Raw genomic sequence first — 21,392 nt, 5'->3', positions numbered from 1 at the left:
TGAGAGCCTCGCCCACTCCCCCAGCCCTACCCCAAGTCTTCCCCTAATGGTCCATCCAACTTGCCAGCCCCTCTGCCATCTAAAAGCCACAACTTCCCTATCCATCTCACCTAGCCCAATATACCAAGATGGCAACCAGACGATAAGAAACTATCAGAGCCGGAGCCCCAGCCCCTGTCCCTGCCATCCCTGCAAAACGCCTCGTCTTTGGATGCCACCAGCTCTTCAAAGGACCCCAGGTCCCAGCTGATACCCTCAGAGTCCGACCAAGAAGTCACCTCTCCATCCCCGTCCTCAACAGCTTCTGCAGACCCAAGCAGCTGGGGGGACCCCGAACCCTCTCCTCCCACAAAGCCCCTAATTCTTCATCTCGCCCCTTCCCACAAGGCAGCTGAAGATTCTACAGCCCAGGAAAACCCCACTTCCTGGCTCTCCACCGCACCCACTGAGCCCAGCCCTCCAGAAAGCCCCCAAATTCTGGCCCCCACAAAGCCCAACTTTGATGTAGCCTGGACGTCCCAGCCCCTTGATCCTTCCTCAGACCCCAGTTCTCTGGAGGACCCCAGAGCCCAGCCTCCCAAGGCCCTGCCAGCAGAGCACACTCACCTCCAGCCACTCGAGGAACCAGGAGCCCTGAATTCCCCTGCTACACCCACCAGCAACTGGCAAAAGCCCCAGCCCAGCAGCCGGCCCAGAGTCGCTGATCTTAAGAAGTGCTTTGAGGGCTAAGAATCAGGGGTCCAGGAGAGACCCCAGTCCCTCAATAAAGCCACAAGAGCCCAAAAAAGCTGTTTTTTTCCTGGTGAATTTCTCTGGTGCCCTCGCCCTGCTCGGAAATCCATCCCACCCACCTCTGTCCCTCCAAGAGCAGCCTCTCTAACTGGCTTCTAGCAGGGAATTCTAGGAAGCCTCCCGGTCCTCTAGAATCCCGGCAACCTTACAATTCCTCTCGGCAGTTGTCACTTCCATCTCAGCTAATGCTCCCACCAGCTCAAACACACCAATAAAGCTTTTATTACATCTCACTACTAATTTTATATAAATATATAAAAGTGAATAGCCCCATCCTCTCTTGACCTCAGGGGCAGAGTCTTTGAAGTACCTTCTTCCCTGCTATTCTTAAGCACTGGGTGGCTCTGACTGCCCAGAGAGGGCACTGCCTTTCCCCAAGGTCACACAGCAATGAAGGGAGACAGATGCAAGAGAGGGGACCTAGATGGGCAGGCAGCCCCGCACCGTCTCCTTGGAGTCCTGAGGGGCCCGGGCCTCGGCTGCATGGGAGAACTGAAAGAAAGGAGAAGGGGTTGTGGGGCCTGTGGGACACACAGAGAAAAGTTGGTTCTGCAAGTGGCGGGGGGGTGGATCCCGAGCCCCAGCACCCTGAGCTGCAGGCACAGCCAAGCAGAGGCAACATGCTGCACAGAGCCCACCAGGTGGGTGCCCCCAGCCTCTCCCCACAAGTCCTCCTGAGCCATCAGAGGCTGGTGTCTCGGTGGCAGCTGCGGTGTACAAGCCAGCAACCCGCAGTCCTGGGCAGTGTTGGTGGCTGCAGCAGGCCCCAGCGTTCAGATGAGCCGCTCTTCCGGCGGCAACTTGAGGTTGGGGGTCGGTGGCACACGGGCACCCACCTGCTCCTCACTACTGGGCCGGTAGGTGCCCTCCGTCTGCCGCTTCTCCCGAAGCTTCCGCACCAACAGTGCCAGCCCCACAGCCAGGAGCAAGGCAGCCAAGATGGAGAAGACCACGATGATAGCAGTGACGGCCTCCTGAGACTGCAGAGAGAGGACAGGTGTGAATCACCTGAGCCTGGGTAGCCTGTCCACCTCCACCTGAATGGCATCCCCCTCATCACCCCCTACCCCACAACACACACACACACACACACACACACGCACACACACACCTGCCACTTTTGGTGATCTGATCCCCACACTGGGGCTACCTGGATCCCTATCTACCTTGTCTGGGGTGCCAAGGCTCCCCACCACCTGCCATGTCCAGGACACCCCTCGCAAGCACCTGCCATGTCTGGGACTCTGGCTTTTTTTTTTTTTTTTTGAGACAGAGTCTTGCTCTGTTGCCCAGGCTGGAGTGCAGTGTCACAATCTCAGCTCACTGCAACCTCCGCCTCCTGGGCTCAAGCGAATTTTGCTGCCTCAGCCTCCCAAGTAGCTAGGATTACAGGTGTGTGCCACCCCACCTGGCTAATTTTTTGTATTTTTAGTAGAGACGGGGTTTCACCATGTTGGCCATGCTGGTTTCAAACTTCTGACCTCATGATTTGCCTGCCTCAGCCTCCCAAGGTGTTAGGATTACAGGCGTGAGCCACTGCGCCCGGCCGGGACTCCTGCTTTCATCACATCTACCCAGTTTGAGCTCCTTGCTCCCCCACCACCTGAGAGCCCCCACATCTGACAGCTACAGTATTCCTGCCCACTCCCTCCAGGGTCTCCTAGTCTTCTTGGTCTAAGACTTCAGGTCTCTCCTACTTAGAGCTCTCCAAAGCCACCCTGACCTGCCACCTCTGGGGGAAGGGGGTGACTAGTCCTCTCTACATGCTATATGTGTGACCCCTGGATAACATCCTTGCTGCCATCTTCCCACATATACCTCCAACTCACCAGGTTGCTATCGGAGCTGGAGCTGGTGGATGAAGGCAAAATAGTGCTATTCTCATTTACAGAAGTGGTGGATACTGTGGAGGGTGAAGGCAGAGAATAAATGAGTCTCCATCTTTCCCTCCCATCCCCACCCATCTGCACCTGCTTTGGGCATTCCCCTTCACCTCCCCCCAAGCAGGTCCCAATTCAAACTCTGCCTTTCATTCGCACAGAGACTGTGGGTGCCTTGCAGGTAGGACCTGTCCCTCGGGTGTTTGCTCCTCCGGACACCCCCCCACACCCAGCCCAGCAGAGCCCAGTAGGGTGTCTGGAAGTCCAACCCTCCCCCACTCACCACTCGGCCCTGGGCCCTTAAGGATCTGGACGGGCCTAGCTTTTCCCTGGAGTGTCTGACTCACACCTCCCCACAGGCTCCCAAAACAAATTTAAGACTGAATGGCTGGGGTCTACACCTTCAGCCAACCGGGTCCACCCGACTCGGCAGGCCTCCTCCCAGCTCCCAGTTCACCCAAAAACACCTGCACGATACCAAGACTCAGGTACGCAGCCCTTACCTCCCCCCAAGTCCTACTTAGGAGCCCCCACTCCAACACACAATTCCACCTCGCTGGGGAACTCAGGTCTCCTAGACCAATTCCCAGTGTCCAAGGAAGAAACTAGAAATCTTAATCCCACCGAGCCCTAACCCTGTAGACCCCTCCCCAAGGTATTTCTTTCCCGTTCCCCAATTCTTGACCGTCTCTGCGCCCCAGATACCCAGCGCTTCTAAGCCACGTCCCCAGCAGAGATCCAGGAATCCGGACCCCTCCCCCCAGCGCTCTCAGCTGGTACCTACTTTGCCCCCAGGCTCGGCCCCAGCGGGCCAGCAGGAACGGCAGGCCCAGCGCCAGAAGCAGCCCCAGCCCGGGGTTCGCCATGGGCTGGGTGGCGGGTTGGCAGCGCCGAGGAAGGGGCTTCTCACGCGCGCCCCTCCTACCGCATCTCCGGCCAGGGGCACCTGCGACGGGGCACCTGGGGACAGGAGAAGGAGAGGCCCGGGCGTTGAGATCGGGGTCGGGACCCGGGCGCAGGCCCACAGGAGAGACAACTGGCGCCAGGGCACCCATGAGTCCCGCCCCGCCCCAGCCGCCAGAGGTCAGCGATTAAAGATTAACTCCCGGGAGCGCGTTCCTGGGCTGGGGAAAGGAACGGGACGGGACGGGACGGGACGCGTAGGGTGGAAGGGTGAGGGGGCAGGCCTAGCGGTGCGTCCTGCCTTCCTACCTGGCCCGGACGTCTTTGGCCTAGCTCAGGTTCCTGGTCCGTGTCCCTCCCTCGAACCCTCGGTCCGTCGGTCGTTCTTTGGGTCCGATCCCACCGGCTCCGCCCGCTCACGTGACCCGGAAAGTTTAGTCACTCACCTGGGAGGAGAGCGCACTTCCGGCTTGTGCACCTGAGCCTCGCTGAGAGGGCGGAGTCAAGAAGGGGGCGGGGCCGCGCTGCGGGCGCACCTGTAACGGGACCCCAGTCCCTTAATGGGGATGCGAGGAAGGAGACCGCGGAAGCGCGCAGGTGTGAGGGGGACCTCACACCTGCATTGCGAGCACATCTGTAGGAGCGCACAGGTGTGGAGACGCACGGGGTCTGTATGTACCCGTGCACGAGGCATTCCTGCCTAGGGCAGACTTGGATGGGGAGCGCTTAATGAGAAAAAGCACCTGCCCAGGCGCAATGGCTCACGCCTGTAATCCCAACACTTTGAGAGGCCGAGGCAAGAGGATTGCTTGAGGCCAGGAGTCCGAGACCAGCCTGGGCAACACAGCGAGGCCTCATTCTCTACAAAATAAATAAATAAATAAATAAGAAGAAAATAAGCCGGGGGCAGTGGCGTGATCCTGTAATCCCAGCGCTTTGAAAGGCTGAAGTAAGAGAATCACTTGAGGCCAGGAGTTGGAGATCAGCATGGCCCACAGAGGGAGGCCTCATATTTACAAAAAAATAAGAAAATTAGCCGGATGTGATGGCACGCACTTGGGAGGCTGAGGTGGGAGGATCGATTGAGCCCAGGAGTGGAGGTTACAGTGAGTGAGCTATGATTGTACCACTGTACTCCAGCCTGGGTGACAAAGTGAGACCCTGTCTCTAAAAAAAATTTTAAATCTCTAAAAAAAATTTTAAATCTCTAAAAAAAATTTTAAAAAGAAAAAAACACCTGTATGGTGAACACCTGTGTGGAACCAAACCTGTACAGAAGACAACTGCACGGGTGTTCACATATAAGAACATACAGAAAACAGATGGCCGGGTGCAGCGGCTCACGCCTGTAATCCCAGTACTTTGGGAGGCCTAGGCAGGAGGACCACCTGACGTCAGGAGTTCGAGACCAGACCAGCCTGGCCAACAGGGTGAAACCTTGTCCCTACTAAAAATACAAAAATTAGCCGGGTGTGGTGGCAGGCGCCTGTAATCTCAGCTACTCGGGGGGCTGAGGCAGAAGAATTGCTTGAACTCAGGCGACAGAGGTTGCAGTGAGCTGAGATTGCGCCATTGCACTCCACCCTGGGTGACAAGAGTGAAACTCCATCTCATAAAAAGAAAAAAAAAATCTGCATTGAATCACAGCTATACGAAATATAACCAAGGCCAGGCGTGGTGGCTCGTGCCTGTAATCCTAGCACTTTGGGAGGCCGAGGCAGGTGGATCACGAGGTCACGAGTTTGAGACCAGCCTAGCCAAGATGGTGAAATCCCCGTCTCTACTAAAAAATATATAAAAATTAGCTGTTGTAGTGGTGGGCGCCTGTAATCCTAGCTACCTGGGAGGCTGAGGCAGGAGAATCGCTTGAAACCTGGAGGCAGAGGTTGCAGTGAGCCGAGATCATGCCACTGCACTCTAGCCTGGGTGACAGAGCAAGACTCTGTCAAAAAGAAAAGAAAAAAAATAAAACCAAATGGATACATACCACCAGGGTGGACAATATCTCTATAGAACATGCCTGTATTATCATCACAAACAGCTAACTAAGGCACTCTGATGTGGAATAGACCTGTTTTAGGAACACATCTGCATGGCTCACCTACAAAATGTACAGCACTTGTATTGGGGAATTCCTGGGTGTCAGTGTCTTGTAAATACCTGTATGAGACACACCTGCATTTACATAGACCTGTATGGGACACGGTTATATGGAAACATACCCAGATGGGTGTATACTTAACTGAAACACACCTATGGGGCGGGAGAATGTAGAATGCATTCATGGGTGGAGGGAAACCTGTTCAGAAACATACCTGTGAGGTAAGAGAAAGCACCTTGTAGGAGGAACACCTGTATGGAATTGAGCTCAAGTGAGGGGAAGAACTTGGAACATCTGCACAGGGCACACTCACATTGACACACATCTGTGGGTAAAACCATCAGGGCAGGGGCTCCCATATACTGAGGCCCACCTGTCAAGGATGTATCTGTGAGAAAACACCTATTTGGGGGCACTTACATGGAAAAAAACCTCTGTATCACTCCATGCTGTATGGTACCTGCAAGGAACAACTGTGAATGAAAACCTCTGCTAGGGAGCCTCTTAGAAGAGACTCATTTGTCTGGGGCACACCTGTTCCAGCACACCTGTCTAGGCAGAGGCTGGGAGTTAACCAAATGTGCCCTCACAGCTGTATCTTTGTTTTCTCTCTCTCTCTTTTTTAATTAATTTATTATTATTATTATTATTATTTTTTGTAAAGATGGGGGTCTTGTTATATTGCCCAGGCCGGTCTCAAACTCCTGACCCCAAGCGATCCTCCCATCTCAGCCTCTCAAAGTGCTAGAATTAGAGGCCTAAGCCACCGAGCCCGGCCAATGCTGTATCTTTGGATAATGGATGATGATAATAACAAGACCCCCTCCCGAGGACCCTTGGGTGACGAGTGATGATTAAAGAATAATTAGGCCAGGCCGGGCGCGGTGACTCACGCCTGTAATCCCAGCACTTTGGGAGGCTGAAGTGGGAGGATCATCTGCGATCAGGAGTTCAAGACCAGCCTGGCCCCCAGGTGAAACCCCCGTCTCTAATAAAAATACAAAACTCACGGCTGGGTGCGGTGGCTCACGCCTATAATCCCAGCATTTTGGGAGCCCGAGGCGGGTGGATCACGAGGTCAGCAGTTCGAGACCAGCCTGGGCAACATGGTGAAACACTGTCTCCACTAAAAATACAAAATTAGCCAGGTGTGGTGGCACATGCCTGTAATCCCAGCTGCTCGGGAGGCTGAGGTAGGAGAATCGTTTGAACTTGGGAGGCGGAGGTTGCAGTGAGCCGAGATCGCGCCATTGCACTCCAGCCTAAGCAACAACAGCGAAACTCCGTTTCAAAAAAAAAAAAAAGATAATTAATTCCTTCTAGGGTATAGAGTGATGGTTAAAGATCCCAGATCTCTTTAAACCCCTATTTTGCCCCTTAGTGGTCATCAGGACTGGGGAGAATGACTTAACCTCCGCTTCCTTATCTGCAAAGTGCGAACGCCAGTACCACCTACCTTATAGGGTTTTGGCAAGGACGACGCGAGAGGTGAGTAAAAGCCCTGGCATGTGCAAAGCACTGAATCAAAGTGAGCTTTTGTTATGATTATTCGCTGTTAAGTGGTCTGGGCTCCCTTCCCCCTAATGGTGGATCGAGAAACTGCTCCTGAAACTAGTAGTAGGGACATTCCGCAGGTGCAGCGAGTGCGACAGGCTGGGGCCCCGCCTCCAGCGCTCGACCACTGGGATCCTCAACCCCGCGCCCAGGTCACTGAGCCACCCCCTCCCCACGCCGCTCAGCGTCTGATTGCGGCCGCGGCCCCTTTAAGATCTCCTGGCAGGCGGTGGGACTGCGGGCAGGAGGCAGCCGGGGGTCGGCGGGGAGGCCCCGCCTAGGTGGGAGAAGAGGCGGGGCGGGCGGGCTCAGCCCAGGAGGCGCTGACCAATAGGTAACCGACTTTGCAGCCGCGCCGCGCGTTGATTTTCTGTTTCCTAGGCAGAGTGGGACCGAGAAGGAGGCGCGCGGGCGGGAGAAAGGGACGGTGGGAGAGCATCGCGCCTGGATCTTCTGTTTCTGCGGCCGAGCGGGGAAGGTGTCAGGCGCGGGCGGGCAGAGAGCGAGCGAGATGGTGCAGGGTTCTTGCGTGCGTCTGGGAAGAGCGAGAACTTGAGCTCCTGAAGATTAGTGGGTGCGGCGGGGAGGTCAAGTGGAAGGGGATTATGAAACCCAATCCCCGAAAGCGCTCTACCTTGCCCCCTTGGGCAAAGGGGGAAAGGGTAAACTGAGGCCCGCAGAGGCGGAACTCTGAAACCAGACCTGAGACCACTGAGCTCCCTAGCCCGTCTTCCCAGAAGGAACTCCGGTGTTCCTCGGCTGTGCAATACCAGACCATCCCAGACATTTCCCTCCCCACGCCCCCAGCTCCGCCCTCGGTCCCCTCCCCCCAGTGCGGGTAGGGGGAGGAGACGCAAGTTCTGGCGCGGGCGGCGACGGCTAGCAGTCACCACCTCCCGCAAGTGCCAGAGCCGAGCGGGCTGCGCGGAGGCTGCGGAGCCGGCGGCCGCGGGAGCTGACCCTGCGGGGTCCCGGGGGGGGAGGGGGAGCCGCGAAGCCCCCACTGAGGCCGCCGCTGCCGGGCCTCCCCTCCCCCCCGGGCAGGCGCCATGCGGGGGAGCCCGGGCGACGCGGAGCGGCGGCAGCGCTGGGGTCGCCTGTTCGAGGAGCTGGACAGTAATAAGGATGGCCGCGTGGACGTGCACGAGTTGCGCCAGGGGCTGGCCAGGCTGGGCGGGGGCAACCCAGACCCCGGCGCCCAACAGGTACCCCCACCCCCGGGGACCTCCTCCCCTCCCGGCCCCGCCCGCTCCCGGTTACCCAAGCCCCTGAATTGGGCGGCCGGAGCCACCAGGGACTACCTGTGGCTGGACTCCAGGACCTGTGTCTCTGTCTCCTTCCCCCTACCCACTCGTGTTTGGCCTAACGGGATCGCCGAGGCCCCAAGCCTGCAGTTCCGCAGCCAACACCCGATCCCCCTGCCGGAGGGCAGGGGGCGTCTGCCTGGGAGGAGATGGGGGCGCTTTCCTGCCCACTGCCCGGGACACACCCTCATCCGGACTGCACAGCCCATGACGTGCCCTGCTCCCACCTCCAGGAGACACACCCTCCATCCTCTGGGCACCTACTGCCCTGGCCTGCAGCTGCCCCCATCCCTGTGTTTACATTCCCTGGCCTGCCCTTTCATGGGCCGTTCACGGGCCTGGCTCACTGTCCCAGGCTGCCCCAGCCAGGGACCCAATCCTGTCTGCGGTCACCCGCAGCTGGGAATGCACCTATAACAAGACTTGCCCCCCGCCACCCCCACTTCTACTTTGCAGGCCCTTCCCACACCTGTAGCCCCAGATCGCCCTAAGACAACCACAGCATCCCTGACAGCAGTCCAACTTCCCACTTCCCAAATGGGAAAAACCAAGGCCTCTGCCACTCCGCTTGGTTCTCTCCTGCCCCACATTGCCCAGGGCTTCCTCCAAAGGGAACCCCTGGGTCCCCCATGTGGACACGGTTTTTTAAGAGGCAGCTGTGTTCCACAGGAATGAGATACCTAAAAAATAATAATAATAAAAACAAGAGACAGCTGGAAGGACAGGCTTTAGAGATGGGAACTCAAGGTTACCATTTCCTGGTTCTGTGACCTTGAACTGGTGACTTGACCTTGCAGAGCCTCAGTCTGCTCACCAGGAAAACTAGACCGCTCACACCCAGCGCACAGACCTGTGGTGGCTGTAGGGATGTGGCTGAGAAGTTAGCTGACTGAGGGAGAAGTGGGGTGATGTCTTCTATCCCCTTCCTCAAGGCGCTGGGGGCTCTGGGTTCCTAAGGCGTAAGGTGACATGCGTTCCCTCCAGATGAGGAGCAGGTTCCTGGAGCCACCTCTGTCCCCTTTCCCTCTGCCAGAGTATCTCCTCTGAGGGTGACGCTGACCCAGATGGCGGGCTTGACCTGGAGGAATTTTCCCGCTATCTGCAGGAGCGGGAGCAGCGTCTGCTGCTCATGTTTCACAGTCTTGACCGGAACCAGGATGGTAAGGTCGGGCGACCTGCCTGCAGGTCTAGGGCTGTGGGGGCCCTAGAGACATCAATGGGGTTAGAACTGGCAGCGATAGGAGGAGAGGGGGAGGGCCGCTTCTCCCCGATGACTCATAGGCTATTTCAGGAGCGCTCCTCACCCCCTAGCTAGGTGGTTCGAGGCCCAGCCAGCCTGTCCCACCTCCTTTCCCTTCTGGGGCAGAACCCCGATAATTACCCTTAGATTTTTCTAGGGGGCAAAGATACCCCATGCTGTTCCTGGGTCCCCTGTGGGACAGAGATCCCCTCATAGCAGCATCTGGGTTGTGGATATTGCCTCTCAATCCCCCATGGCATAGAGACCCCTACAATTACCCCTGGATTCCTTCATTCATTCACAGAACAGAGAAGCCCCCCCAGTGTTTCCCAGTTCCACCTCTCTGACCCCAGTGAGTCAGGGGTCCCCCCACAGCCCTGCTGCAAACCTCGTCCTAGGTTTCTGGAGCGCCTGATCTTGCTAGACCACCTCCATTCCAAGCTGTGCTGATCCTTGGTCCTGGGGTTCCCCAGGTGTCCTCACACGCACATCCTTCCCCACCTCTGGCCCCCTCCCCAGGTCACATCGATGTCTCTGAGATCCAACAGAGTTTCCGAGCTCTGGGCATTTCCATCTCGCTGGAGCAGGCTGAGAAAATTCTGCACAGGTAAGTCACTGGGGGTCTGGAATCCAAAGTAACTCGGGACACAGTGACCCTTTGGCCATCTCTGTCTTCTGGGCTCCAGACCCAGTCCCAAGGAGGATACAGCTGAGAGGTTGGGGCTTTGATGTCAGACAGATCTGGCCAGGCACGGTGGCTCACATCTGGAATCCCAGCACTTTGGGAGGCTGAGGCAGGTGGATCACCTGAGTTCAGGAGTTGGAGACCAGCCTGGCCAACATGGTAAAACCCCATCTCTACTAAAAATACAAACATTGGCCAGGCGTGGTGGCGCATGCCTGTAATTCCAGCTACTTGGGAGGCTGAGGCACAGGAATCCCTTAAACCCAAGAGGCGGAGGTTGCAGTAAGCCAAGATCATGCCAGGGCACTCTAACCAGGGTGACGGAGTGAGACTCCGTATGGAAAAAAAAAGAAAGAAAGAAAGAAAGAAAAATTCAAATTGAAGCCAGACAGATCTGGGACCAGTTGCCTCTCTCAGCCCTAGTTTCCCCCTCTAGAAAATGAGGGTAATACAGCCAGGCATGATGGCTCACACCTGCAATCCTGGCATTTTGGAAGGCCGAGGCAGGTGGATCACGAGGTCAAGAGATCAAGACCATCCTGGCCAATATGGTGAAACCCTGTCTCTACTAAAAATACAAAAATTAGCTGGGCATGGTGGTGTGCACCTGTAGTCCCAGCTACATGGGAGGCTGAGGCAGGAGAATCTCTTGAACCCAGGAGGCGGAGGTTGCAGTGAGCTGAGATCGCACCATTGCTCTCCAGCCTGGGTGACAGAGCAAGACTCTGTCTCAAAAAAAAAAAAAAAAAGAAAAAAGAAAATGATGGTAATACGGCTATGTCTCCAGTAGGGTTGATATGAGGACTTGAACCCCCCAAACTGCAAAACCTAGCAGAACTTCACCCCAGCCTAGCCCACCCCCAGGACTGAGCCTGTCCTCCCCCACCCCCACTCTTCCCCCCAGCATGGACCGAGACGGCACAATGACCATTGACTGGCAAGAATGGCGCGACCACTTCCTGTTGCATTCGCTGGAAAATGTGGAGGACGTGCTGTATTTCTGGAAGCATTCCACGGTGAGGTGGGGGTGGCTTTCCCCGGCTGAAGGCTGTGCCCTCTTCCCCAGGGGGGTCTTGCTCCGATCTCCCCAGGGCTTGGATGGGCTGGGCCAGGACTTTCCAGAAGGAGAAGGCACTGGCAGCAGCTGAGGGATGAGGGTCTGTTCCTCTCTTCCTCCACTTGGGGTTCAAGGGTCCCCTTTGGGACATCTCTGCTGTCTGATTGAAGTGCAGCCCTTGAGACTTACATCGGGGCCTCTGGGGACAGCGTGTGGGGGTTGCGGGTGCAGGGAAGAAAGAGCTCACCAGATGGGGTACAAGGCCTCCCACCTTCCACCCACACAGCTCCCTTCTGCTGGGTTCTCTGCCTGGATAAAAGATTCTACTGCTGAACAGAATCGTTCAAAAACCACAGTCTTAGCCAGGCGCAGTGGCTCACGCCTATAATCCCAGCACTTTGGGAGGCCAAGGCGGGCGGATCACGAGGTCAGGAGATCGCGACCATCCTGGCTAACATGGTGAAACCCCATCTCTACAAAAATATAAAAAAAATTAGCCGGGCATAGTGGCAGGCACCTGTAGTCCCAGCTATTAGGGAGGCTGAGGCAGGAGAATGGCGTGAACCCAGGAGGTGGGAGCTTGCAGTGAGCTGAGATCGTGCCACTGTACTCCAGCCTAGGCAACAGAGCCAGACTCCGTCTCAAAAAAAAAACAAACAAAAAAAAGCAGTCATCAGAAGATCCAATGGGAGCCACTAGAAAGGGTAGTGGGGGTTTGCTCCAGATCCCTAGTTCCTGAGTGAAATATCTATGAGCAACGTGTCTGGTAGGATCTGATGGCATCTGGAGGGGGATCCATCTGTGGATCTGGTGAGAACCTCTTTGGAGATCCAGAGACTCCCACCCCAGAGGATTCATGGGGACCTTGGTTAGAAATTCTAGACAGGAAATGATTCCTGCACGGGGACTCCATATGGAGGAGATCTCTGTGAGATTTCGTGGGTCCCTGAGAAGGATCTGCTGGGGTCCTTATAGGGGAGGTGCCTGGTAAGATCTTGCATGGCCCTGAAGGGATCTTCTGGAATCATTATATGGAAAACCCTTGAGTGGGATCCTTCAGTAGAATATCATTTGCCCTAGAGGGATCTTTTTTTGCTGCTAGAGACAAGGTCTTACTCTGTTGCCCAGGCTGAAATGCAGTGGTGTGATCATAGCTCATTGTAGCCTCAAACTCCTGGGCTCAAGCAATCCTCCCACCTTGGCCTCCTGAGTAGCTGGGACTACAGGCACATGCCCAGCCAATTTTTATAGAGAGGGGATCTTGCTGTGTTGCCCAGGCTGGTCTTGAACTCCTAGCCCCAAGGGATTCTCCCACCTGGGCCTCCCAAAGTGCTGGGACTACGGATGTGAGGCATCACATCCAGCCTGGAGGGATCTTTATGTGGCAGATACTTGAATAGGATCCTTTAGTGGGATTTGGCAGATCTTTTGGTGGGATTTAGTGTAGGATATGGGGATCTTCTAAGGAGGCTGCTAGGTTAGATGCTGTGGTGACACCTGGTAGGACCCAACAGGACTCTTCTGGGGTCTCCAAGCAAGAGTCATTGGCAGACTCTAGGGTATCCTAGGATTCATAGAGGAGACTCCCCTATTTAGCACTGAGTCACATCTCCCTGTCCCCACCATGGCATGACACCCCCAACACCTGTATCTTCAGGTCCTGGACATTGGCGAGTGCCTGACAGTGCCAGACGAGTTCTCAAAGCAAGAGAAGCTGACGGGCATGTGGTGGAAGCAGCTGGTGGCCGGCGCAGTGGCAGGTGCCGTGTCACGGACAGGCACGGCCCCTCTGGACCGCCTCAAGGTCTTCATGCAGGTGAGGGGCCCTGGAGAGACCTGCCCCCTCCCCCAGGCCTGACACCTGGGAGGGGACCTCCAAGCTGTTATCTCCCCATTCAGGTCCATGCCTCAAAGACCAACCGGCTGAACATCCTGGGGGGGCTTCGAAGCATGGTCCTTGAGGGAGGCGTCCGCTCCCTGTGGCGTGGCAATGGTATTAATGTACTCAAGATTGCCCCCGAGTCAGCTATCAAGTTCATGGCCTATGAACAGGTGAGGGCAGGTACAGGGAGGAATGTGCTTGCCATAGGGAAGACTGGGCTGTACATAAAGATTTACGGGATTGGCTTGGGGGTGGGTGGTGAACACAGGTCCCCAGGATCAGGCATCTGCTCCTCTGCATGAATGCCCGCAGCAGGCCAGTTCTTTGGAAGCCAGGAGAATAGTGTAGTGCAAAGAAGGTTCAACCCCCATGGTCCTCCCCATCCCTGTGTCTCCCTGCTTCAGATCAAGAGGGCCATCCTGGGGCAGCAGGAGACACTGCATGTGCAGGAACGCTTCGTGGCTGGCTCCCTGGCTGGTGCCACAGCTCAAACCATCATTTACCCTATGGAGGTGAGAAGGAGGGACCCCAGCGGAGGCCCCATGGCAGGGTGGGGGGCCAGCTGTACCCATCTCACTCCACATTTCACAATATCCATTGGGATTTTACCTTTGTCTCTCTCTGATTTGGAGTATAGCTCATCAGAGTAATGCAATTTCATGTGTAGCCTGTCTGGGTATTACAACTGAGATATAATTTCTGGGGAAGGTAGTATTGGTTATCCTTGTTTGGATGGTAGTCACAGGAGCCAGCTGTTTATAAATATGCATCTTCTAAGGATAGGGTGCACGTTCCCAGGGACATCGTGTCTAGGTGTCACCAACTGTTTATGAATATGCCTCTTCTAAGGATAGACTGTCCTAGCTACATGTTTTCAGATAAATTATTTCAGGTTTCAGGTTATGACATGTATTGTTTGGATTCTGAAAGTGACAGAAAACTTAAATCATGTCAGCTGGGTACGATGTCTAGCACCTGTAATCCCAGTACTTTGGGAGGCCGAGGCAGGTGGATCATCTGAGGTCAGGAGTTCGAGACCAACCTGACCAACATGGTGAAATACCGTCTCTACTAAAAATACAAAAATTAGCTGGGGATGGTGGTGGGCACCTGTAATCCCAGACACTCAGGAAGCTGAGGCAGGAGAATGGCTTGAACCTGGGAGGCGGTGGTTGCAGTGAGCCAAGATCGTGTCACTACAGTTAGTCTGGGCAACAGAACAAGACTCCAGCTCAAAAAAAAAAAAAACAAACTTCAGTCACATCAACAAAGTCCACAGGTGAGCATTTCAGGCTGGGATGGTAGCTTCAGAGTGTCAGCGATGCAGGTTCTTTCTGTCTATCTTGTTGTTACACAACCTCATGGACCAATGTGGCTGCTTGTGCTCCGTTCATCACATTCCACACTCCAGCCAAGAAGGAAGAAGTGATAAAAGAGGAAACACCTCCCCACCTCTAAGGATGCTTTCTGAACCTTATGTGTACCTCTTTCTCTTCCTTCTATTTCTTTGGCTAGGACATAGTGACATAGCCACATACCCAGGGCATCTGGGAAATGTCATCTCTCTAGTGGCTGTGTGCTTGCTGAAAGTTACAGTTTCTGATATGAAAGCAGAAGGGAACAAGATACTGGAGGTCTGGGCATGATGGCTCATGCCTGTAACCCCAGTCCTTTGGGAGGTGGAGGCAGGAGGATTGCTCGAGCCCAGGAGTTCGAGACCAGCACTGGCAATGTAGCGAGTCCCCATCTCTACAAAAATGACCAAAAAATAAAAGAAAGACATCAGGAGACAGTTACTGGTGGTGCCACATGCATGCACTTTGGTAGGTGTAACTATTTCTAGGTACAGAGTTTTGGGGATAGCAGAAGATTCTGGAGTAGGTGGTTTTTAAAATTCAGTTGTTCTCAGGGCATCTGTTTTCAGGAGTAGCTATTTCTAGGTGTCTTCATTCCTGGATGTAGCGATTTGGTGGGGCAGCTTTTCCAGGGATAACCAGGTTCTCCCCAGGTGCTGAAGACGCGGCTGACCTTGCGCCGGACGGGCCAGTATAAGGGGCTGCTGGACTGCGCCAGGCGGATCCTGGAGAGGGAGGGGCCCCGTGCCTTCTACCGTGGCTACCTGCCCAACGTGCTGGGCATCATCCCCTATGCGGGCATCGACCTGGCCGTCTATGAGGTCTGTGGGCAGCCTGCCCCTCTTTCCCTGCTCCCCTCTGGGATTTGCCCACAGGACACCCCTTCCCCTGGGGCTGGCTCAGTTGACCTGCTATAGCTAGAAAAAGGCAGTTATGAGATGAGGAGCACCTTGGCCCTGGGAATCCTGGGGAACCCTTCCAGATATTGGACTCTCCCACTTCTCCACTTACTTTTGATTAGCAGTTCAGCCTTCCCGGGTCACCTGAAAGTCAGGGACCACTCTAGCTGACAGAACCATAAGATCAGGCAAAGATTACAAAAATTAGCCGGGCATGGTGATGTGTGCTTGTAATCCCAGCTACTCCAAAAGGCCGAGGCATGAGAATTGCTTGAGCCTGGGAGGCGGAGGTTTCAGTGAGCCAACATCCCGCTACTGCACTCCAGCCTGGGCGACAGAGCGAGACTCCTTCTCAAAAAAAAAAAAAAAAAAAAAAAAAATGCAGACAAAGATGAGTCTCAAAAACACCCAACTTCCCCGAAGCACGTATCGGACCCAGCCTCTGTCTCTAAGCCAATGTCATCTTCAGGGCCTGCCCATTTGAGCATCTGCTGTTACCGTGAGAACCACACCTAATCACCAGCATCTTGAGACCTTTATCAACACAGGCAGGTGCAGGCAGTTCTTGCTGTTTCTCTTCCAGGGGCCTCATCTGTTGCTTTTACCTTCTCCTAGTGGGATCGCCAGGTCTCCCCAATTAGCATGGTCCTGGATGTCCCCAAGCGTTCCCCCCAAAATCTTTGTATGCAAGACAGGGCCTGCTTCATGGGCATGTGACCTGTGAAGTCACAAAGGGCCCCATGCTCGGAAGGGCCCTGTGCTTGGTGTAATGCTCTGCTGCTGCTGTCTTGAAATTATTTTTATTTGTTTATTTTTTGAGACGGAGTCTCGCTCTTGTCGCCCAGGCTGGAGTGCAATGGCGCGATCTCGGCTCACTGCAACCTACATCTCCTGGGTTCAAGCAATTCTCCTGCCTCAGTCTCCCGAGTAGCTGGGATTACAGGCATGCATCACCATGCCTGGCTAATTTTTATATTTTTAGTAGAGACAGGGTTTCACCATATTGGCCAGGCTGGTCTCAAACTCCTGACCTCGGGTGATCCACCCGCCTCGGCCTCCCAAAGTGCTGGGATTACAGGTGTGAACCACCATGCCAGGCCTGAAATTCTTAATTTTTTTTTTTTTTCCCTAGACAGAGTATCACTCTGTCGCCCAGGCTGGAGTGCAGTGGCGCAAATCTCAGCCCACTGCAGCCTCTACCTCCCAGGTTCAAGGAATTCTCCTGCCCCAGCCTCCCAAGTAGCTGGGATTACAGGCGCCTGCCACCACACCTGGCTAATTTTTGTATGTTTAGTAGACAGGGTTTCACCATGTTGCCCAGGCTGGTCTCAAACTCCTGACCTTAGGCGATCCCCCCACCTCAGCCTCCCAAAGTGCTGGGATGACAGGTGTGAGCCACCGCGTCCGGCCAATAATTTTTGAACAAGGGACCCCTACTCTTTTACATTGTGCACTGGATCCTGCAAATTATGTAGCTGATTCTGATCTAATAGACCCTGTTCCTGCCATCTTTACCTGCCCTCCCCAGCACCTGGCATCTAGACAACCAAATCAGACAAGACCGTTGCTCACTCATTCATTCGTTCCTTCATTTTGTTGTTCACTCATTCGCTTGGTGGCTATTTACTGAGCATCTACTCTATGCTAGGCACTGTGCGGATTGTGGCAGTTGTGGTATTGAATGAGACCAGCATGGTCCCTGCTACCCTGGAATGCCCATTCCCACAAACAAGGCAGGCAATCAACCAGCAAATAAGATAGTTTCAGCTCCTAGAAAAGCTCTCAGAAGATCACAAGATAGGATTTGTCATCTTCAGTAACAGTGGGCGGGAGGGGGGTTGAGGAACGCCTCCAAGAAGGTGACATTGAAGCCATGGGTTGGGGCGTATTATCACAAGAGAGCCTGCACAAATCTAGTACCCAGGTCTGGAAGCAGGAACAAATATGGCCTTTTGGAGGAGTGGAAGTCTTAGGTGTCTGGGGGGAACTGATCAGGGCAGGGGACAGGGTCTTCTAAGTGCAATAGGGAGCCATTAAGAGGTATGAGTAGAGGCCGGTCACGGTGGCTCACGCCTATAATCCCAGCACATTGGGAAGCCGAGGCCGGTGGATCACCTGAGGTCAGGAGTTCAAGACCAGCCTGGCCAACATGGTGAAACCCCAGCTCTGATAAAAATATAAAAATTAGCCGAGCGTGGTGGCGGGCACCTATAATCCCAGTTACTCAGGAGGCTGAGGCAGGAAAATCGCTTGAACCCAGGGCGGGGCGTGGGGGTTGCAGTGAGCCGAGCTCTCGCCACTGCACAGGTGACAGAGCAAAACTCCATCTCAAAAAAAAAAAAAAATTAGCCAGGTGTGGTGGTGCACACCTGTAGTCCCAGCTACTCAGGAGGCTGAGATGGGAGAATTGCTTGAGCCCAGCAGGCAGAGGTTTCAGTGAGCTGTGATCATGCCAATAAACTCCAGCTTCAGCAATAGAGCAAGACCCTGTCTCCAAAAAAAAAAGAAAGAAAGAAAGAAGACACAATCTTATTATTTAATGCATTCTTCACCCAAAAAGGGACTGTAGAAGTCTAAGAGGTTTTAGAAACCTTGTACCCTCTTGGAGTTTCAAAATCTGTGTTTGTCCCTTAAAGGCTCCGAGAAGTCTGTCAGTAAAGTGATTTAACTTTTTTTGTTTTTAACCCAGTGCTGGCCACATTGATCTAGTCTTTAGAGCTTTTTTTTCCTTTTTTTTGAGACGGAGTCTCACTCTGTCACCCAGGCTGGAGTGCAGTGGTGTGATCTCAGCTCACTCCAACCTCTGCCTCGCAGATTCAAGCAATTCTCCTGCCTCAGCCTCCCGAGTAGCTGGGATTACAGGTGTGCGCCACCACGCCAGGCTAATTTTCGTATTTTTAGTAGAGACAGGGTTTCACCATGTTGGCCAGGCTGGTCTTGAACTCCTGACCTCAAGTGATCCGCCCACCTCGGCCTCCCAAAATACTGGAATTGCCAGGCGCAGTGGCTCACACCTGTAATCCCAGCACTTCGGGAGGCTGAGGGGGGTGGATCACAAGATCAAGAGATCAAGACCACCCTGGCCAACATGGTGAAACCCCATCTCTACTAAAAACACAAAAAATAGCTGGGCGTGATGGTGGGTACCTGTAATCCCAGCTACTCGGGAGGCTGAGGCAGGAGAAACGCTTGAACCCAGGAGGCGGAGTTTGCTGTGAGCCAAGATCGCGCCACTGCCCTCCAGCCTGGGCGAGAGAGCGAGATTTCATCTCAAAAAAAAAAAAAAAATGCTGGGATTACAGGCATGAGCCACCACACCCGGCTGTCTTTAGAACTTCTTTTCAACAGATTGATCTTAATAATAACCCATTAAACATCTATTTGGCAAGTGCTGTTCTAGACCCAAAAGAAGGCTTCTAAAATTGCAAAGGCAATAATGTTAAGTACTTGCCTATTTTACCCAGTCTGTGCCTGGGCTAGGCATTACTAATCCATCACAGCACTAAGTCCCACTCAACACAATTCCAGTTTCAGGCAGCAATTTCTGGTGGATTAGAATTGGCATAGGAAATGAAACCTATAAGCCTCTCCCAGCCACAAAGCAAAGAAGGTCTTGTTCTTACAGTCACCTTGGCAGAAGGCTTCAGAAGGGATTAGCCACCCTAAAGTCTTCAGGTGCACAGTTCTAGATTCACATGCAGCTGTGAATGTTGGTTCTCACCTTTATTTTGTAGCTTTGGGCAAGTAACTTCCCCTGAGCCTCAGTTTCTTTTCTATAAAATAGAGATAATAGGGCCGGGTGTGGTGGCTCACTCCTGTAATCCCAGCACTTTGGGAGGGAGAGGCAGGCGGATCACTTGAGGTCAGGAGGTGGAGACCAGCCTGGCCAACATGGCTAAACCCTGTCTTTACTAAAAATACAAAAATCAGCCGGGCATGGTGGTGTGTGCCTGCAATCCCAGCTACCTGAGAGGCTGAGACAGGAGAATTGCTTGAACCCGGGAGGTGGAGGTTGCAATGAGCTGAGATTGTGCCGCTGCACTCCAGCCTAGGCGACAGAACGAGACTCCGTCTCAAAAAAAAAGCAAAAAAATTAAGCCTGGTGGCACATGCCTGTAATCCCAGCTACACGGGAGGCTGATGCAGGAGAATCACTTGAACCTGGGAGGTGGGGTTGCAGTGAGCCAAGATGGTGCCATTGCACTACAACCCGGGTGACAGAGTGAGACTGTCTCAAAAAATAATAATAAAATAAAAATAAAGATAATTAGCCGGGTGTGGTGGTGCACAGCTGTAATCCTGGCTACTCGGGAGGTTGAGGTAGGGAGGATCACCTGAGCCCAGGAGGTGGAGGGTGCAGTGAGCCAAGATTTCACCACTGCACTCCAGCCTGGGTGAGAGAGCGAGACCCTGTCTCAATAATAATAATAATAGTTTTGGTCTTAGTTTGAGATCCTTCCAAAACAGACCCTGAAACTGGGACGTGAGGGCAAGTGATTTACTGGGGAGGTAATGAGACAGGGAGTCAATGCATACAGTATGAGTATGTTAGTTTCCTAGGGCTGCTGTAACAAAGTATCACAAACTGGTTGGCTTAAAACAACAAAGCTATTATCTCACAGTTCCAGAGGCCAGAAGTACAAAATCAAGGTGTCAGCAGAGCCATACTCCCTCTCAAACTTGTAGGAGAGAATCCTTCCTTCCTTCCTTCTTTCAGTTTCTGCTTGTTCCCAGCAACCCTGGACATTCTTTGGCTTGTAGATACATTCACTCAGATCTCTGCCTCTGCTGTCACCTGGCTGTCTTTCTCCGTGTGTGTCTCTGTCTTTCTGCTCTATGGACACCAGTCATACTGAACTAAGGATCTACCCTGTTACCCTACTCATCTTAACTAATTAGATCTGCAAATACCCTATTTCCAAAGAATGTCACCTTCTAAGGTACTGGGGGTTAGGACATCAACATGTTCCCCCCCCAAAGGAGGGACATGATACAACCCATAATAGTATGTTATCAAGCAAGTTACTATTCCTAGCAAATGGAGTTCTAGACCTCTAGAGATCTGTGGGAGGCGGCATAGGACATGCTGCACCAGAGAGATGAGGGAGCTGGGGTATTGATACACCAGGTCAGTCTTTTGAAGGTTGCATCTGGAGATGCTAATTTCCCAGTGCTTCCTGCCCATTCCTAAGTGGTCAGAGCAGGCTGGCCTGGGTTCAGAGAAAGTCCACAAGCAAAGTCTTTGGGTAGATGTTGGCAGTAAGAAGTCAGCAGGTCTGAATTGGAGTGGGAGGGGATAAAGGTGGTGTACTCACAGCATCTGCCACAGGCAGTGTCATTGGAGAGTGTTTTTTTGTTTGTCTGTTTGTTTTTGAGACAGTCTTGCTCTTATTGCCCAGGCTGGAGTGCAGTGGTGTGATCTTGCCTCACTGCAACCTCCACCTCCCCGGTTCAGGCAATTCTCCTGCCTCAGCTTCCTGAGTAGCTGGGATTACAGGTGCCTGCCACCACACCGGCTAATTTTTGTATTTTTAGTAGAGATGGAGTTTCGCCATAGTGGCCAGGCTGGTCTCGAACTCCTGACCTCAAGTGATCCGCCCACCTCGGCCTCCCAAAGCACTGGGATTACAGGTGTGAGACACCAGGCCTGACCTTTTTTTTTGATACTGAGTCTCACTCTTGTCGCCCAGGCTGGAGTGCATCACGGCTCACTACAGCCTTGAATTCCTGGGTTCAAGCA

General features: G+C 53.7%; 3 protein-coding genes across 24 annotated transcripts in view; 2 read left to right on the top strand and 1 right to left on the bottom strand.

Moving 5' to 3' along the window:
- Positions 1–1,025, top strand: part of DENND1C (DENN domain containing 1C) — a 16,369-nt gene extending 15,344 nt beyond the window's left edge. For all 8 annotated transcript variants that reach the window (XM_063615795.1, XM_055235631.2, XM_063615791.1 and 5 more), the window contains one exon: positions 115–1,025. In XM_063615795.1, the coding sequence (XP_063471865.1) occupies positions 115–729 (615 nt within the window). In that variant the 3' untranslated portion in view covers positions 730–1,025. The remainder of the gene's footprint in view (positions 1–114) is intronic.
- On the bottom strand, positions 994–8,751 carry CRB3 (crumbs cell polarity complex component 3). 13 transcript variants are annotated; one of them, XM_063615957.1, is made up of 9 exons: positions 8,532–8,748; positions 6,841–6,938; positions 6,097–6,136; positions 5,416–5,927; positions 3,885–4,111; positions 3,457–3,632; positions 2,622–2,695; positions 1,629–1,772; positions 994–1,284 (listed from the first exon to the last, which is right to left on the bottom strand). In XM_063615957.1, exons 6-9 carry the CDS (start codon positions 3,536–3,538, stop codon positions 1,213–1,215), a joined length of 372 nt encoding a protein of 123 aa, XP_063472027.1. In that variant the 5' UTR covers positions 3,539–3,632; positions 3,885–4,111; positions 5,416–5,927; positions 6,097–6,136; positions 6,841–6,938; positions 8,532–8,748; the 3' UTR covers positions 994–1,212. The 13 variants fall into 13 exon arrangements, with proteins under 13 accessions (XP_063472027.1, XP_063472030.1, XP_063472032.1 ...); XM_063615960.1 differs by having other exon boundaries at positions 5,891–5,927; XM_063615962.1 differs by lacking the exon at positions 6,841–6,938 and having other exon boundaries at positions 5,891–5,927.
- Positions 8,141–21,392, top strand: part of SLC25A23 (solute carrier family 25 member 23) — a 24,328-nt gene continuing 11,076 nt past the window's right edge. For 2 of the 3 annotated variants that reach the window (XM_055236677.2, XM_055236676.2), the window contains exons 1-8: positions 8,141–8,435; positions 9,568–9,694; positions 10,294–10,381; positions 11,364–11,475; positions 13,174–13,332; positions 13,416–13,568; positions 13,803–13,910; positions 15,407–15,574. In XM_055236677.2, coding sequence (XP_055092652.1) covers positions 8,280–8,435; positions 9,568–9,694; positions 10,294–10,381; positions 11,364–11,475; positions 13,174–13,332; positions 13,416–13,568; positions 13,803–13,910; positions 15,407–15,574 — 1,071 coding nt within the window. In that variant the 5' untranslated portion in view covers positions 8,141–8,279. The remainder of the gene's footprint in view (positions 8,436–9,567; positions 9,695–10,293; positions 10,382–11,363; positions 11,476–13,173; positions 13,333–13,415; positions 13,569–13,802; positions 13,911–15,406; positions 15,575–21,392) is intronic. The other variant, XM_055236680.2, reaches the window with a different exon arrangement.

Source organism: Symphalangus syndactylus, chromosome 13 (genome assembly GCF_028878055.3).
Source record: "Symphalangus syndactylus isolate Jambi chromosome 13, NHGRI_mSymSyn1-v2.1_pri, whole genome shotgun sequence".
Lineage (NCBI taxonomy): Eukaryota > Metazoa > Chordata > Mammalia > Primates > Hylobatidae > Symphalangus > Symphalangus syndactylus.
This window is presented reverse-complemented; position numbering and strand designations above follow the sequence as displayed.